The sequence below is a fragment of the Hemicordylus capensis genome, chromosome 1 (genome assembly GCF_027244095.1).
Source record: "Hemicordylus capensis ecotype Gifberg chromosome 1, rHemCap1.1.pri, whole genome shotgun sequence".
In the NCBI taxonomy this organism is placed as follows: Eukaryota; Metazoa; Chordata; class Lepidosauria; order Squamata; family Cordylidae; genus Hemicordylus; species Hemicordylus capensis.
Window position 1 is genome coordinate 332,897,487 of NC_069657.1, and position 18,810 is coordinate 332,916,296.

General features: G+C 44.0%; 1 protein-coding gene across 3 annotated transcripts in view; it reads right to left on the minus strand.

Annotated features, from left to right (window-relative positions):
- Window positions 1–18,810, minus strand: part of SLC22A16 (solute carrier family 22 member 16) — a 97,028-nt gene that overhangs the window by 22,339 nt on the left and 55,879 nt on the right. For all 3 annotated transcript variants that reach the window (XM_053303143.1, XM_053302979.1, XM_053303056.1), the window contains exon 2: window positions 536–1,012. In XM_053303143.1, the coding sequence (XP_053159118.1) occupies window positions 536–1,012 (477 nt within the window). The remainder of the gene's footprint in view (window positions 1–535; window positions 1,013–18,810) is intronic.

Sequence of the window (18,810 nt, forward strand, 5' to 3'; positions counted from 1 at the left end):
ACTTGCCAGCTTTCCTCTGGTGAGTGGGACACTAAGCATCGCACAGCTCTCCTCACCAGAGGTCTCATTTCCACTGCCATTTTTGAGAAGGTAAGAAATAGCAGGAATCCTATCCTTTCTGAGCAGCAGGAGAGGGCTCCCACTCTTTCGTAACCAACTCCATATCCCAGTGCAAATGAGAAGAACCACTTGGATTCCAAACATCTGCATGTGTGCATGAGAGCTTAGGAGAATAAAGAGGCCAGGTGGCAACCAAACATACTGGCTGGCCAGCGAGCCAAGTCAAAACTGCAGCATGAATGAAAATCTGAGGGCAAGGGCTCACTGAAGAATATATGACAAGACAGGTACATAAGGAGAAGCAAGTTGACCCACGAGCCCCTGGATCAGGAGCTAGGTGACAGCGCATGGGTAGAGCTCCAGAAAGCACATGTGAGATTATCCATTCCTAAGACCATCCAGTAAGCAATTTGCATGAGTGATGGGGATTTGAACCCAGGCCTCCAAACCAGCTTTGGCAAATTCAGTACTGTACCTGTCAGCAATATCTCCAAAAATCACAGCTCCCAAGAGGACTCCAAGCATGAACGTGGGCTGTGTTAGTTTGGCAAGCCATGCCCTCTGACAGACCAAGTCCCACTCTGTAACAATGGTGCTCTGCCATTTTGTCCGGTCATAGATGAATCCGTCAGTACACGAGAACTCAGTCTTGTTGCCACTGTACTCATAAGTAAAATTCAAAGCGTCCTCTCGTCTGAACCGGCTGCACTGATTAAGTTCCCAAACATCTCCATCCTCCAGCTGGACCAAGATGTAGTTTTGTGTTGATGTCCAGAGTGTCCACGCATCTTCTATGCTTGAACTAGATGAATTGTCAATCAGAACACTACTCACATTCCCAGAGACGCGACATACAAATTTTGGCGTAACAGCTAAGAAGACAGAAGCCAAATAATGGATGCCACAAGAAATCGATTGAAAGACAGATGCAAAATAAACCCATGCCTGATATCTGAAAAGGAAAAGAGAGCCATTCATTATCATTATATTCACCATTTAAATTCCACACGATACCCTGAATGTATTTGCATGTTTACTTAGGAGAAAATCCCATTTATTTCAAAGAAACTTAATATCTGTGTGCTCAAGACAACTTTAAACACACAAGAGGCCACAGTTATTATTACTCCCATTTCAAAGAATAATAATTGAGGCTTAAAGTTGTTGACCTCATAGGAACATAGGAAGCTGCCATATATACCGAGTCAGACCATTGGTCCATCTAGCTCAGTTTTGTCTACACCAGGGATTCTCAACATTGGGTCCCCAGATGTTATTGGACTTCAATTCCCATAATCCCCAGCCACGGTGGCCTTTGGTTGGGGATTATGGGAGTTGAAGTCCAACAACATCTGGAGACCCAACATTGAGAATCCCTGGTCTACACAGACTGGCAGCGGCTTCTCCAAGATCGCAGGCAAGAGTCTCTCTCAGCCCTATCTTGGAGATGCCAGGGAGGGAACTTAGGACCTTCTGCATGCAAGCATGCAGGTGCTCTTTCCAGAGTGGCCCCATCCCCTAAGGGAGACATCTTTTAGTGCTCACATATGTAGTCTCCCATTTAATGCAACCAGGCCAGACCCTGCTTCGCAAAAGGGACAATTCATACTTGCTACCACAAATCCAGCTGTCCTCCCGACATCCTCTCAGTAAGATTATAAATAAGCAAGAATCTGAAGCCTGATCTCCTAGTCCACAACAACATTAATGTTTACAAAAATGGATGAAAGAAAGACAAATATTTATCATTAGAGCACTTCTAAATATGCCTACAAGAGATCATATATGTACACTGACTTTTAGCAAGATGCTTTTGCTCCAGCCCTTCTCCCTGCCAAACCTTCAGGTGGTTTCCAAATTCAGAGGATTGTAAAAAGCAACTTTAGCCCAGCGAGTTGCTTAAAAGGGGGAAACTGTTCTATTAAAGTAAACATAATACACATGGATCTAGTGTAAACACATTGCTGGGTCACAATCTTTGTCTGAGGCAAATAATCATAGGATCAGAGTTGCAAACCTTTTGCAAGCTGTAGCTGAAGGATACAATCCACATCTCATTGAACAATGACAAAACTCATCGCGATTTTATTGGACTCGGGTTTACAGACCAAAGTGCCTTTTTCACAAATTTGGTCTTAAAACAGCTCTCTTCTTTTTCTATTTAACATTATTCATAAATGGCACTGTCCCAAACTAAAAAGCATTCTTAGCATCACTTCTGAAAGCTCTATCGCCCTTACTGTAACAAGAAGATATTACAGCTGGCTAGATGGAATCAGTATTTGAGGGATATTGCTCATGCAAAAATGATGTGATGTCATAAGTAAACCTGCAGCCTTCAGTTGCCACTAAAATAGCCCACCTTTATTTCTGTGCTTTCAATTGCCTGTAAAACAGGAATTTAACTGGAGTAGTTCTCTCCACCATCACATCTGAATGCCAGGAAAAGCTCACCTGTTGAACTTCTGCCAGCCATGACATTGTTAAAAACCCTTCCAGAGAAAGGAGTGGCAAGTTTTAAGGCCATGATGACTAATAGCAGGCATGGAAAATCTAATTTACCTAAAATCTAAATAATTATAATGGAATCATAGAATTTTAGAGTTGGAAGGGAATTTGTAGGATTTCTGGTCCAACAGAAAACGTTACAGAATCCATGACAGATGGCCATCAAGTCTGTGTTTTGAAACTTCTAGTGAAGGAGAGCTCACCACTACACAAGGCAGACTGTTTCACAGCAGAACAGCTCTTACAGTTAGGAAATTCCTCCCCAATGTATAGGCTGAATCTGCTTCATCATCATATCAACCCTGGGGTTCTAGGTCTGCCTTCAGGAACAACAAAGCAAGTCCACTCCCACTCCTATGTGGCAGTCTTCTTCTTCAATAACTGAAGGGCTCTCACATCTCCCCTTAGCCTTCTCTTCTCCAGGCCAAACATACGCAACTCCTTCAACTGTTCCTCATAGGGCTTATTTTCCAGATCCTTCCCCATCTTTGTTGCCCTCCTCTGAACCCGTTCCATTTTCTCCTTAAAATGTGATGGTCAGAAGCGGACACATTGGCCGACATCCTGACTAAGCCAGCATCAGTGTGCCATGATGACGTAACCTGTGTTGTGGAGTTTTCTTCGCCCTGCAGCATAGAGCACCCATGGTGGGCGTAAACCCCAGCTTCCCACAAAAGTACCCCATGCTACCTGAAAATATGTCCCTGAGGGTCATGCAGCCATCAGCAACACACTGTTGGGTGACACAAAGCAGAGGTTCATTAAAATCACCCACCACCACCCTGTATGCTCCATGCTGCAGTAGTCTGGAAGCCTTCCTCAGTGCGGACATGTCTTCCTGGTGGCCTGAAGCTGGCTTAGTCTGGATATCAGCCAGTATTCTAAGTGAGGTCTGACCAGGGCGTAATAGAGTGGAACTGCTAGCTGGGCAAAGAGGCACTTTCTAAAGTGGTGGTTCTCTTATATTTATCAGGGAGAGAGAAACTGTCTCTCTCCAACCCCAGCACAACATATTTCTAGAGGCTGTTGTTGGTGCCTACCTTGTGTTGTGCTTATTTTTAGAGTGTGAGGTTCCTTCTGAGGACAGGGAACCATTTTCTTATAACTTTGCTATGTATATAAACCACTTTGAGAACTTTGTTGAAAAGCGGTATGTAAATATTCTAAGCTTCTTTTGTTTACTCACACCTATGCAGTTCCTTTTTCATTTCTACTTATTTCCTACAATCCTAAGACAAAATCTCAATAGTCACTTTTGTGGTTTTAACTTTACACTCTCTATGGAAGGTCAATGCTAACTGGCCTGCAAACAGGAAAATGCCTTCGTAGCCATTATTGTTGTTAACAAAATCATACCGACTACAAATAAAATATGTCTCTGGTTTTGTGTGAAACAGCCATACTTCCTAAAAAGAAAAAAGAAATGTACAGGGAAACAAATCTTGCGTTCGGGATGTTGACACAGAAAAAGAAATTAATCCAGATGACTACACATGCCCAGCGAAATTCCACTCCCAAGCCATGGAGTTTGATCTCCAAAAACTCTTGATGCAGTTCGAACTCTCTTTAGAAGAGGTCCAGCACTTCAAGGAAGATGGAAAAACATCTATGTACATTCTCTTTTACAAGACTCACAGCCTGATTCCAGGAACAATAGTTCACCTTTGCCTTAGCTACTTCTTTAGAACAGCTAATATTTTTCTAATTATTGTTAGTGATGGCACCTCACTTTGGTTGAGCTACTATCTATGTCAGGTGCACAACTACTGTTATGGCTCCCCATCCCCCATTATCTAATCTAGAGGCCTCTTTCTCTAGTCAAAAGCAATTAATATCTTGCAGTGGAAGTTAGGCAACAGTGGATAAATATTTGCCTTTTTCCTTACTCATTTACATGGCTGGGAAACATCCTGTTTCTTCAAATAGATAACTGATCTTGTGTTCTTCTTTTCTGTCTTGTCAGATAGCATTCATCTTTTTAAAAAAAAAGTCATGAAAGAAATATAAAGAAAGTTGTGTGTGCTATTTTATTCTGATCATCTGCCATTGACTACATTTTAGTAAACCTCATGCAGTTCCTGTCTCTCTTATTGACATTCTCACAACACAGTGAAACCCTGGAACATCACAGCCACAGTTGTGACTATGCAACCATCTTGACAGAAGCTCTTTCTGCCATTAGACTCAGCAGTTTCACACTTCTCCAAAGACTCCCAAAGTGGCCATACTTAAGATCTGCATACTGGCCTTCCATTATTGTGTACTCCTCAACTTGCATCATTGCCATTTTTCACCATGGGATTGGTGATTGGTTTTTGCCTCTGTCTTGGGAACTGTAGGAAGATTTTTCTACTTTAATTTCGAAAGGAGTTCTTAATAGGAAGGAACAAAGATCGTTCAATGAGCTGAACTCTCAGTCAAAGATTTTAAATGCTTTCATGAATGAATTGCCAAGCAGTAGCCAAACGCATACAGATGAAAACAGAAGCCATTCTGTCCCAGTTAGGTTCCCTAATAAGACAAAGCCCCATGGCCATTTAAGTGCCTTCATAGCTGGGTCAGCTTCCCTATTGGTCCATGGGGTAACCAGTGCTCAGATGAAAGGCAGACCCCAATTAATGATTGCCCTGGGGTTTTATACCCTCCTTGTTTGTTCCAACACATTTAGTAAGGTTTCTACTCACTTCTTATACTTCTCCCAATTTTCTTCTAATGTTTTTGAACAAAGAGTCTATTGAGAACAGGGAGTTTCACACTAGCATTTTTTCTTCCCCCTTTCCCCTCCAAGTCCAGATGACCCGCCATCTCCTAATACTTAAGATTTCAAAACCAGCTCTCAAAAGTGTCCTACTTCTCATTTTCCTATACAGAACTCCAATTTTGCCAATCAAGACTTGCCCACTGAGGCTATTGCTACTTCCCCTGTTCTTTTGTCCTTGCTAGATATTGAGCCGTGTCTCACAATCCCGCAGACAAGCAGGCCGGGAGCCCTGGGTGGCTGGATCAACCACCCACATGACTGCAGGCTCCATGATGGAGCTGGTGGGGGCTGGGGAGTTCGGGGGGCATGCGAGTGCGCAGGGCATCCTGGGGAGACCCACGAGTCAGGAGGCTGCTTTTCAGCCTCCCACTGGGAGTCTACTCATGAGTAGCCGCGGTGCAGAGCCACACCGCAGCTACTCACGATTTTTAAAACCGGGTTAGCGGAGCGCTTGCTCTGCAAACCCGGTTTAAGGGAGGGTTACTTTGGCTAGTTAACCGCCTGGAGGCCACCAGGCTCGCCTGCAAGCCCGGTGGTTCCCACGAACAGGAGAAATTGGGCTAGGCTCCCCTAGCCCGATTTCTCCTGATTGTGGGAATAGCCTCACTATGTCACCTTTCTTATTTTAGCTTCCAGACATCCATTCCACTTACTATGCCAGACTTGAGCTTACAAATTTTGTAATCTGACAAGGAACTTGTGATTACAAAATTTGTAATGGTTATTACAATTTTTTCTCTATGCACTTCATTGTTAGTCTGCTTTAAAATCTGCTTGATGAAATTAATGCAAATTGAGGCCTAACAAAACTACAAGTAGTTCTTGTAAGCAGGAGTAGCAGAGCCAACTTTCTGCTTCTTTGAACATGATGATACCTAGGACCCCAACCATGTTTTATGAATTTGGTTTGTATCAGTCAGCACATGGATTACAAAGGGAAGTTGCCTACACTCTGAGTAGCTGCAATCTTGAACCAACATGACAAACAGCAAAACACACACACACACCCTGTTGGATCCCCTAGGACCTCTTCCCATGTGATGGGGGTAGCCAATAGGAGCTGGGCAGTATCTTGCAAATGCCATCCCTTAAGTGAGGGTATAAATGCTTCAGATAAACCCGAAAGGGACAGAATAGAACCAGATAAAGCGCAGACAGGAGGATGTACTAGCTGGTCAAAGAGATCAAATGGCCATAAGAAAGATAGCATACACCAGGTAAGAGATTCAGCATATAAATGCTTATATGCCACTTCCAGAAACCTCCTGGCCATGATGGGCGAGCTGGAGTGCTTGGTTGTTAATGAAAACCTAGATATAATGGGCATAGCAAAAACATAGTTGAACAAAGAGAACCAGTGGGACACTGTTATTCTTGGATATAAACTCTATAGGAAGGACAGGGAGGGGCGGATTGGGGGCGGAGTAAAAGGAGGGATAGAATCTAACAAGACAGAAAACCTAGGAAGACCAGAGTGCTCCACAAAAGCAGTGTGAGTGACAATACGAGGCCTGAAAGGAAATGTGTTAATAGGAACATGCTATGCCTTCCTTAGCCACCTAATGGTGCAGCGGGGAAATGGCTTGACTACCAAGCCAGAGGTTGCCGGTTCGAATCCCCGCTGGTATGTTTTCCCAGACTATGGGAAGTTCACCTATATCGGGCAGCAGAGATACAGGAAGATGCAGAAAGGCATCATCTCATACTGCGTGGGAGGAAGCAATGGTAAATCCCTCTTGTATTCTACCGAAGATAACCACAGGGCTCTGTGATCGCCAGGAGTCAATACTGACTTGACAGCACACTTTACCTTTATTGCCCTCCTTGAATGCTGTGGCATTCAAACATTGGCTGAAGCAACCAGAAGTGGTTCAAATTTTCACTGCACTCACAATGTGAGATGAGTCAGAGTCTACTCTTAATAATTACAATATGTTTATAGGCAAGCTGCAAGAATTCTATGCAAAAGAACAAATGAAGGAGAAACCCGATATTGCAATCAGGTCTTAAACCTGGTTCGACCAGGATTGTCTATTGGCAAGACAGAATCTGGTGCAAAGTTTTAAATCTTACAGGCAAAATCCGGCCTTAGTTTCAGCACAGGAAGTCCTCCTCAGCTGGAGATTAATTACCAGAAAATGAAAGTTCTGATGTTCACCAAAGAACGTCAGACACTCAACTGGTCAGTCGGGGGTAACAAAATCGAACAGGTGCAGAGCTTTAGATATTTGGGGATAGTTCTTAGTGCTGCGGGCTCTCGGAAGCCCCACATCAGCAATGCCATGCAGTCAGTTCAGAGGAGTTCCGCAGCTATATTAAGATTCTTCTATGGCAAAGGAGGGGAATTTGGGAAGCTGTTTGAGGCCAAGTCGTTGGCCCAAATTTTGTAAGGTGCACAACTAGGAATTTACATCAAGCATAAGGAGATGGAAACTGTCCAAACTAAATTCTTGAGGACAATTCTTGGTGCGCGTAGATGCGTGTCCAATGTAAGCTTGAGGTTGGACACAGGGATTCTAAGAGTGGAGGCAAGGGCATGGAAGTGGATGGGCAACTATTGGCTGAAGCTCAAATTGTACCCTGTGGGTTTGGCCCCTCTGGTGCTCGCTGACAATTATAAATTGGGATGGGAGTCGGCACTTAGGGAGAAATGTTTGTCCTATGAACTGTCCCCTGAATACCTGCTGTCCTTGGGCCTTGTCCAGACCCAGAGGGTATTTGCACAAACTAGAGGATGTAGAATGCCAAAAGGATCTCAGTATGATCTCTGACCTCAACCAAGAGTATTATGTTAATATCAGCAGTTCTCCAGCAAAATATTTATCATTACTTACCTTTCCCAAGTTACGTAAATTCTTCAGAGCCAGATTTGATGTGCTCCCCTCGGCAGTACTTTTTGGCAGGTATAATAAAGCACCTCAAGCCAATAGGATCTGTCCTTGCGGTGCAGGAATGCTTGAGAATACAACATGTCCTTTTGTACTGCTCCTTCTATAAAGACTCACGTGCTAGCTTGATTACACCCTTGTTATTGAATAGGCCAAGTAGGGACAAGTCTTACTACATACATTTTCTCCTCTCTTATGAGAGTGTAGATATTGCCCGAAAGGTAATAAACAAAAGGTAACATTTGTTTGACAGCCATGAAAATCAGACAACAAAGGACCACCAACAAGATGTAATCTGATCTTGCTACCATTATGCTTAATTTGATTTGCTGTACCTAGTGCATTGCATTGTATTGTATTGGGGGTGGGGGTTGGCTTTTGACTTTTGTGTATCTGATCATTGATCGTAAATGAAATTCTTCTCCTTATCCAAATGATGACAGTTACTGGGAGTTGCAGAAGGAAATCAGGGAGGTGTCAAAGAGTGACAGAGCTGTAATAATGGGTGATTGAGAAGGCAACCTTGGACTTAATCCTGAGGTGCCCCGGGCCTGTTGCAAGATGTCAGTATCATGGAACATTTTAGGGAACAGTGACCATAGTGTGATCAAATTCAGCAAACATGCGAGGAGAGAATCACCAAGAAAGTCTAACACAGAAGAGGAAACTTCTCTAAAATGAGGATGAAAAGAAAACTGAAAGGGAAAAATCAGGAGAGTCACTTTGCTCCAGAATGCATGGAGTTTATTTAAAACCACAATAATAGGAGCCCAGTTAGAATGTATACCAAAAAGGAGGAAAGGTACCAACTAGTCTGGGATGATATCGGCATGGCTAACCAGTAAAGCCAAGAAAGCTATAAAGGGGAAGAAGACTTCCTTCAGAAATTGAAAGGTAGAAAACAGAAAGGAACACAAACTCTGGCAAAAGAAATGCAAGGAGACAATAAGGGTGGCGAAAAGAGAGTTTGAAGAACATTTAGCTAAAAGCATCAAGGGGAATAATAAAAACTTATTTAAATACATCAGAAGCGGGAAATCTGCCAGGGATGTGGTTGGTCCATTAGATGATGATGATGATGGAGTGAAGGAATTATTAAGGAGGATATGGAGATTGCAGAAGAGAAGATAAATGAATTCTTTCCATCTGTCTTCCCAGTAGAGGATACTGAGTGTATACCTGTATCTGAAACAAGCTTCTCAGGGACAGAGAGAACTGAGTCAGATAGAGGTGATGAGAGATGACATTCTAAACTGCCTGGAAAAATTAAATATTAACAAATTGCCAGGGCCAGATGGCATCCACCTGAGAGTTCTTAAAGAACTCAAACATGGAATTGCATTCCTTCTTGCAAAAATATGCAACTTATCCTTACAATCAGGCTCTGTACCAGCGGGAAGTAGCCAATATAACACCAATATTCAAAAAGGGATCCGAGGGGATCCGGGAAATTAGAAGCTGGTTAGCTTAACTTCTGTGCTGTGCAAATTGATGGAAAGCATTCCCAAGGATAAAATTGTTATGCATATAGTAGAACAGGCCCTGCTGAAGAAGAAACAGCATGGCTTCTGCATAGGTAAATCTTGCTTCACCAACCTTTTGGAGTTATTTGAGAGTGTTGACATCAAGACTCTTGAGAAAAAACTTAGTAGTCATGAGATAAGGGGACACGTTCATGAGTGGATTGGAAACTTGTTAAAGGACAGGAAACAGAGGGTAAGTATAAATGGACAGTTCTCTAAATGGAGGGAAGTAAGTAGTGGTGTCCCTCAGGGATCTGTACTGGGACCAGTGCTTTTTAATTTATTCATAAATGATCTAGAAGTTGGGGATAAGCAGTGATTGATCGTGAGGTGGCCGAATTTGCAGATAACAATTTAGGGTAGTGAAATCCAAAAGAGATTGCGAGCAGCTCTAAAAGTAACTCTCAAAATGGGGACGTGAGCATCAAAATGGCAAATGCAGTTCAATATTAGCAAATGTACATATTGGAGCAAAAAACCCCAACTTCACAACTTTTGGGATCTGAGCAACTTTTGGTGACTGACCAAGAAAGGAATCTTGGGGTTGTGGTGGATAGCTCGTTGAAAGTGTTGACTCAATGTGCAACAGCTGTGAAAAAGGCCATTTCCATGCTTGGAATAATCAAGAAGGGGATTGGAAATAAAACTGCTAATATCATAATGTCCTTATACAAATCTATGGTGTGGCTACATTTGGAGTATGTGTTCAGTCTGGTCACCATACCTCAAAAAGGACATTATAGGACAGTGTAGAACTGGAGTAGGTGCAGAAGAGGGCAACCAAGATAACTAGGGGCCTAGAACACATTCCTTATGAGGCAAGGCTACAACAACTGGGGCTTTTTAGTTTGGAAAAAAGATGATTGAGGGGAGACATTAAAGTTATGTCTATAAAATTATGCATGGTGTGGAGAAAACAATTTTTCTCCCTCTCACATAACACTAGAACCAGGTGTCATCACATGAAACTGATTGCCAAGAAATTTAAGACTGACAAAAGGAAGTACTTTTTCATACAATGCATAATTAACCTATGGAATTCTCTGCCACAAGATGTGGTGACAGCCACCAAGCCTGTCTGGCTTTAAGAAAGGCTTAGATAAATTCATGGAGAACAAGTCTATCAATGGCTACTAGTCTGGTGGCTATAGGCCACCTCCAACTTCAGAGGCAAGATGCCTCTAAATACCAGTTGCAGGGAAGCAACAACAGGAGAGAGGGCATGCCCTCAGCTCTTGCCTGGGGGCTTCCCGGAGGCATTTGGTGGGCCGCTGTGTGAAACAGGGTGCAGCTTGCCTGCTGATCTTGAAGGAAGAGGAGGCAACAAACTTATATTTCTCTCCTAAAGAAGATACTAAGCAAGGAAACATGGCAAGGAAATGAATGAATACATAAATCACCAGGGAAACAAAAGGGAAAGGAAAGCAAAGTTTGTTAGTGCAGGTAATTTTCTAGGGCTTGATTTCTGGTTGGCTGGAAGTGTTTGTGTGTTTTTCAGAGGAGTTAGCTTGAGAGGGGGATTCATTCCAGGTGAGTGACATTCCAGCTTGTGGGAGGGGAGAGTAAGTTTGCCTGTTGATCTTGAATACAAGGCTTAGACCGGAGAAACTTTTCTCCCAGGAGTTTGCAAACAGATATCGAAGGAGTTTTGCAGTAGTTTAGTGGGAGATTAGTGGGGAACTCTGTGGGGAGGCACACAAGTGGTCCCCCTTAATTACAGAGGAGACACCCAGTGCAAGAATAAGGTGAGTACTACCTGACCTTTGTAATTTTCTTGGAGGACAAGCTTAAAATCTTTAATTAGCTGACAACGGCATCCAGTATATAGCTTCAAGTGAACAAGCCCTATATACTCTCAGTAGCCAATCAAACCAGTTATGAAGGCAGAATGCTGGCAGAGGAGTGGGTGCTTCCCAGTGTATTGCATAGAGTGTCGCATGTATGGGCAGAAGTCCTGGGTGCCAGGTAAATTGCTGGAAAGCAAAAAATTGTTAAAGGCCTTGCTGAAGGAGAACCAGCATGGCTTCTGCAAAGGAAAGGCTTGCCTCACTAACCTTTTAGAGTTCTTTGAGAGTGTCAACAGGCATGTGGATAAAGGTGATCCAGTTGACACAGAATGCTTGGATTTCCAAAAAGCTTTTGACAAAGATCCCCACCAAAGGCTCTTGAGTAAACTTAGCAGTTAGGCAATAAGGGGACAGGAGAATATCATATCCCAGCAACTGTGGCACTAGATTTTATAATAATAATTTAGAAATGATGTCTACACCTCCCAGGACAAATCAGAAACAAATACTCAATTTATTTCATAAATTCACAATTTCTCTGTGTAAACCGCCCTGAGCCATTTTTGGAAGGACAGTACAGAAATCCGCCCTGAGCCATTTTTGGAAGGACAGTATAGAAATAAATAAATAAATAAAATACACCTCCATAACATCAGAATAATCAATAATCTGGAATGGCCCTAATAAAACTATTAGTGCTTTTGGGCACCGGCTAAACTATGAGATGCAAGAAAGGGAAAGAAATAAAAATTCCATCGCAAGACATTGCAATGTTTCCCTCTAATCAGAAACTTCATACCATCCCACAGGATTTATGAAGCACCAACATTATTTTAGTACATCTGCCCTTCCAGCCAGGTTTACTAGCAAACTACTCATTTTCAGACAGAAAACTACTGTTGAGCAGTGTAGACTTGAGGGGTGTTGTCAGGGGGAGGAGAGTTCTTCTAATACCAGGTTACCAAGAGGGAAAGTGTTTTCTTTGTTACAAGCCAAAGGCAACGTGTGTAAGTTTCTTCCTTTGAATGACAAAACTGTCCAAAAAGAGACTCAGATGCACAACATATTTGGCAGGCTACAGATTCGAGAACTTCACAACAGATGCTGCTTTGTGCTTTACCAGATGTCATGGAAGGCCAGCTTCAGTAGCCTCAGAGTGTTTTTTAATAAGTGTAAATAGTGATCATCCATACATACACTATTTCAACTGATTAATAGAGACTATTGTGTCTAGTCAGTAGAATAATCTTTCTGGGTACAGATTTATAGTGCTCCAGTATTTGCCATGCAGTTAAGGGAGCTCAGTTCCTGTGACATGGGAATGACATAATCCTCAGAATCAATGAAAGCAAGAAAGCCACATAAAGTGTAGACTTCGCTCAAGAGACAGCCGGGGGGGGGGAAGCATAACTAAACACACACACATCGCCAGGAGCACAGGAAGGCAAGCAGCAGCCCTGGGGCATAATTCAAGTGTGGGCCAAGGCCACTGAGGCCTGCCTTTGTGGCAGTCCCCCCACCACTGCCACTAGCCTCCCTTCGCCAGGCTGCAGCACCTACCTGTCTAGGGATTGAGCGCCACACTACCACCAACTCCATGCCATCCATGCTCGTATGCCAGCATCAGAAGCATGCCCACGCAGGGGGCCTGGTTGGATTCAGGGCACAGATGCAACTCCTGTTACCCTCTCCCAGCACTTCATTCACTGGCTGGGTGGCAAGGGGCACCTAGGCGCCCCCTGGACACTGGCAGACATGGACATTTGTCCCCCACCGCAGTTCAATGGTGGCACTGCACCTCCATGTTCCTTTTTATTTTTACGTACATTTTCTGAGGCCTAAAAGAACATGCCCCTTAGATGTCAAATATTTCACTGAGAGTCAACTTCCATCTTACTTTATGATGCGCTTTTACATTCCGATTGCCAAGTCACTGACAACTGCATGCCAAATTCTCCCGATGACATCATCCTAGTATAATATTTACAAATGCTGACCATGTGCTGCCTCATGTTGTGCCTAGCCCTTTTCCTTTCCCATGTTAGCAGCTGCTGTTGGTGGAAATGAGGATACGCACAACAGGATGATGCATCATGTAGTGGTGAGAATTTGTGAGCCTTAGGGCTGAAGGTGGGGGCGGGGTGCAATACTTGCCTTGGGACTGCCATTTCTGAGGCATCCCTATGGTAACTATAAAAGATGGGCAATCTTGAAACACTATTTGCTATAGCTATTATATGAATATGTATTTATTTAAAGTAGAGTGAAGCCTTTGGGAAGTTACACCAATGCCATCGGAGAATACATCTCTCACTGTTCCCATTTACTAGAAGCTTGACACCATCTTCCAATGAACTCCTTCCCTGCAAATCCTCATCACATGGGAGCAGTCAAATGCCCAGTGGCTGTCAGAAGTTATCAAAACAAACAAACAAACATAGGATTGTTGAGGAAGGTTAGGCTGAGATGGAGAGACATTGGATTGCCCAAGGCCACCCAACAAGCTTCATGGCTGAGCAAAGATTTGAATTCAGATCCTACTGGTCAAAGTCCAATACTAAGGAACTCATAAGGATTCACTAGGGATGATTAATGCCTTAAGCAGTCATTTGGACAGTGCAAGCCTATGGGCTCACTCACCTTTTCAGTTGCACAAAGAGAAAGGAAGCATGGGGTGAGTGCCACAATCCAACAGCATCTGCCACAATCCAACAATAGCTGGGTTTTATCCATCTTTGCAATTCTGAGTTCCACGTACAGAATCTTAATTTTTTTTTGTTGAGAGGAACCTTGGAGGTCTTCTAGTTCCACTGCAGCATTTCTGACAGATGGCTGTCTAGCCTCTATTTGAACACCTTGAGCAAAGGAGAGTCCATCACTGCATGACGCAGACTGTTCCACTGTCAAACAACTCTCACAGGTAGGAAATTCCTCCTAATGTGTACTCTGAATCTGCTTCTTTGTAATTTCAACCAACTGTTTCTAGTCTTGCTTTCAGGAGCAAAAGAGTCCACTCTTCCTTCCATGTGACAACTTAGACATACCCTTCAGATATTTGGAAACAGCTGTCACCATCTCTCCTTAGTGTTCTCTTCTCCAAGCAAAACTTACCCAGCTCCTATAACTATTCCTCTGAGGACTTGGCTACTTCTCACTTATGATCTGGATACAAATACACCTGAGTTAAAGTGTAAATGCCTGTGTCAGGCAAGGTGAGAGTGCTGTACATCTGTTTCAATCACTGCTTTTCTCAGCAAAGTTTATGCTCGCATCTATACCCAAGTACAAAATGCAGAATGAGAAGAAGCCCACAGTGTGTGGTCATGAGATTTGCACATAAAGCTTGTGGTATTGTTGGGATATTATTCACAACAACTCTCAATAGCCAAAAAGCACGGTTGGTTTGCACGGCACTTAGCTAACTATGATACACGCCTTATCAATGAAGCTTGCAGCTATTTGTAGATAACCCCACACCTTGAGGATATTTTATGATGGCACTGCTTAAAAGTATGTCTCAACGGGGAGGGGAAACCAAAGCCACAAGCAAGAGGTCTTGAGAGTGTAAATAGGAAATATAACACTCATAGGCAAATCAGAACCTTTGGGGTTAAAGTAACACTTCAGATTGTATATGATGTGCAGGTGCAAAAGTTGTTTACTCAAGGGTATAAAAAGGGGGTGGCCTGCCAGAGCAGGCAGGCGGCCACACCCCAAAGCTTTTGCCAGCACTGAAATAAAGCTTTGTTTGAAACTTGATACTGGTGTCCAGTGAAAATACCTAACCAAGAGACGAGTGGAATACAGGGAGTAAATCAAGTCATCTAACAGCATGCAGATGCCCATAAAGATGTGCATACAGGAGAACCCCATTATTTGTGGGGGTTCTGTTTCATGGAGGTGGCCATGGATAGTGAATCCATGAATAATGGGGCATTAAGGCAATAGGAATCAGGGGGTTAGGTTCCCAAACACCAAAAATCAGCCAAAAATGGCAGGTTTTGAACCATATCCCCCATTCATGCCCAATCACCCCCAAATGGCCTCTCAAGGTGCCATACCTTACCCTACTGTGTTGCACTGTTGCCCACAGGGCTGAAAATCAGCCGAACATCGTGTTTTTTGCCTCCATTTTGAGCCATGAAATGGCTCCCGATCTCTCTGACAGTCAAAATGGCGGCTGGAAATGATCTCCAAGGTCATTTCAGGCCACCCACGATGCGCAGATATGTGGGTTTAACCCTTTTTCTCTGCTTTCCCCCCTGTGTATACCGATGTCGAGTGCTAATTACCCGACCATGGATACACGAAACTGCAAGTTCTGGACCTTCAAATAGTGGGTCCTGTAGTATATTTGTTACATTTCTATCCTATTCTTTCTCCAGCAAACTCAGGATGGCATAGCTGAGGCTATCCCATTTTATTTTCCCAACAACTTGGGTAGATTAGGTTGAAAGACACTGAGGCTGTTCACATGAGCAACCTTACCTCACAGCTCTTGTGAAACTCTGGGATTGGGGCCGATCATGGCATTGCCCCGCCAGAGAGCATGAAGTCCTCCCCCAGGCTTTTACCTAGGTAGAAGGGTATGAGCATGCCTTTCTCCCTTGTGTGTGCACTCAGGCTGCCTCCTTCATGTGCCACATGAGTGACAGAGCCTTCAAAGAAAATTGGATTTTATGTGGGGAGGCAGCCGCCAGCCCCCCGCCCCCCACATTTTTGGTCATGTGAATGACCTTATTCACTGGTCAGTGATCTTCATTGATGAGTAGGGATCTGAGCCTAGTAGAAATCCAACTATACCACTAGCATCCGTCTGTAGGGGACAGAAAGCTTTTGAATTTGCTAGCAACTGTTTGTATAATTGGGGAAGGGCCTGTCAAAAGAAAAGCAGCTAACACCACATGAATCTTACAACAGCAAATATGCTCATATAACAAATGCATCTTGCTTCTTACAAATGTATTCCTTTTTGGATACTGCAAAATACTGATCAAGATAGGATGTACATCCCATTCAGTTTTTTCTCTACTGTTGCAAGGCATTATCAAGTATAAGTGAAATCTGGATTGTCCTGAACATATATTTTTAATTGTTTCCCCTTCCCAAAACAAAAATGAAAAACACTGAAGCCAACTCATACATGTGTGTTCAGGTTTTCTTGCTTTAGCAGGCTGTGACTCTTTCTCAGAGGTTATTGAAACAGATAAAAATTCTGCACATAACTTCTGAAACATTTATCAATCAGTCACAGAATGTTTTGACATAGCAGCAACAACTGAATGAATTATGTATTTGCCCAAGGCTTTGTGGGGTTCTTCTATAACCAAGCAGGTGCTCTTGGCAGTGTTACTGAGACAAAACAGGAGTTATGCATCAAACAAAATGTTTTAATAATTCTAGTAACTGCCCACCAATTGGATCATAAACAACTCTAAGAGTCCCAAAACTATTTTCTTGTTTGGTTTATAAGTGAGGAGCATTCTCCTACAAGTTGCTCCACAATCTCAAAGAATAAGTTGCAAATAATGCATTCATATGCCTATTTCTGAACTAACAAAGTGGATAATTGGAGCCATCACACTTCTCAAAGCCAAATGTCTTGCACAGGGTACAAGAAATAGATTCCAAGAACAACCCTTCTCATATTAAGCTTTTCAATGACAGAAATGATTTGTGGGAACACTCTCTTACTTTAAAAGAATGACAGGGGAAATAGCCCTTAGCACCAAAGCGCACAGCCCTAGGCCACTAAACTTTGTTCTTCAGCATTTAAAAGTATACAGCTTGGAGATGGAAGAGTATTTTTGGTCATTTCCCCCCCACTGTAATCGGAACCCATCCTCTAATCTAGGGTATTCCCAGCATGCCTCATGAATAGACAGGAAGTTAATACAGCCAAAATTTCCTGTTTGGTGTAGGCAGAGCCCCAATCCCTGGTTCCTTTTCCTGTCTGCCTCAGGATAGCAGCTGAGATAGAGAGCTCCATTCTATTCACCTTTTTTTCCACCTTTTTTTCCTTTCATCTTTATACAAACACTTGCCTTTTACCCCCCTTCTTTCCCCAACCCCCCTTAACTCGGTCTTATTTCTTTACCTCCTTCTACTCCACAAGGAGTTAGCGCAGGTGGCAGAAGCCCTTATGGGCTCTCTATCAGAAGGTTCGCAGACAGGCGGAACCCAGGACCATCAAGGGGGGAAACTTGTCCCTGACGCGGCTCCCAATGCCACCCTAGCACCAGGGGCGAGCACTGAATCAGGGCAGACAAGGCAAAAAAACTGAGAAAAAAGACCAGGCATGTTGCGCCCAGCTCAGAGTAGCCTCTCGCTGCCAAGAGCCGAAAAAGGAAAATTAAACCTCCGGTTGCTCGGCTGAGCGAGCGTCTACTCCTGCAAGCGGTTTGCCAACAGCGGCAACCGCAGTGTATCCCCTCCCCATGCCTGCTCAAACAGCAGGGAGTGAAACGGAGCGAGGCAGCGATGGGCGCCATTTCGTCGCCCATGAGTTTGGATACTGCTGCCTTTCTGGAGGAAGAGGGGTTGGAAGTCCCCTGCCCTCCTACCAGCAGTGGGGGAGCAGCTTGAAGGAGGATGGAGGCGGGCAGAGCAGACCACGTGGCTGACCGTAACTCCATGAATGGGCAGGGCAGAGAGGATCCTCCTATTTTGGAGGACGGGTCACGTGGCTGAGGGATTTCATAGCCAGGGAATTCAGGGCATTGCTGCCATCCCTACCTGCTGAAGGCAGAGCTCTCCTGCCTACAACTAGGGCTCATCTCTGGAGGGAATCCTCCTCACCCCCAGACTCCAGCACAGTGAGAAGGGCCACCCCAGAGGATGAGAGGGGTCTTTTTGTTCCACACGTAACAGAAAAAGGAGACGTCGCCATCCTCCTCATCTTCCGCCTCCACCAATAGCCTACCAACTAAGAGGCCCTCACCCAGGGATCCACAGGCTCCACAGCCCCAGCCAAACAACCCTCTTGCTCCACAGAACAAGAGAGGGCCAGACCCACCTCCAGCACTCCTCCCCCTGCCTACCACTAACCCAGATAGGTCAGACCAGGCATCTTCTGGCACAGAGGAAGGGGAGATATCTGAGGAGAAGGCACCCCACCAAGCTTCTGGATTGACACGTTTACTCCTGCCAACAGACTTTGAGGTCCTATTGGCAAAGGCAAGACACACCAATAATGTGGTGGCCTCACTGGAGACCCCCGTCACCAGCCAGGGTTTGGACCAAGAGGTCTTCCCAATAGTTCCTTCCCCCCAGCTCTTCCTCTC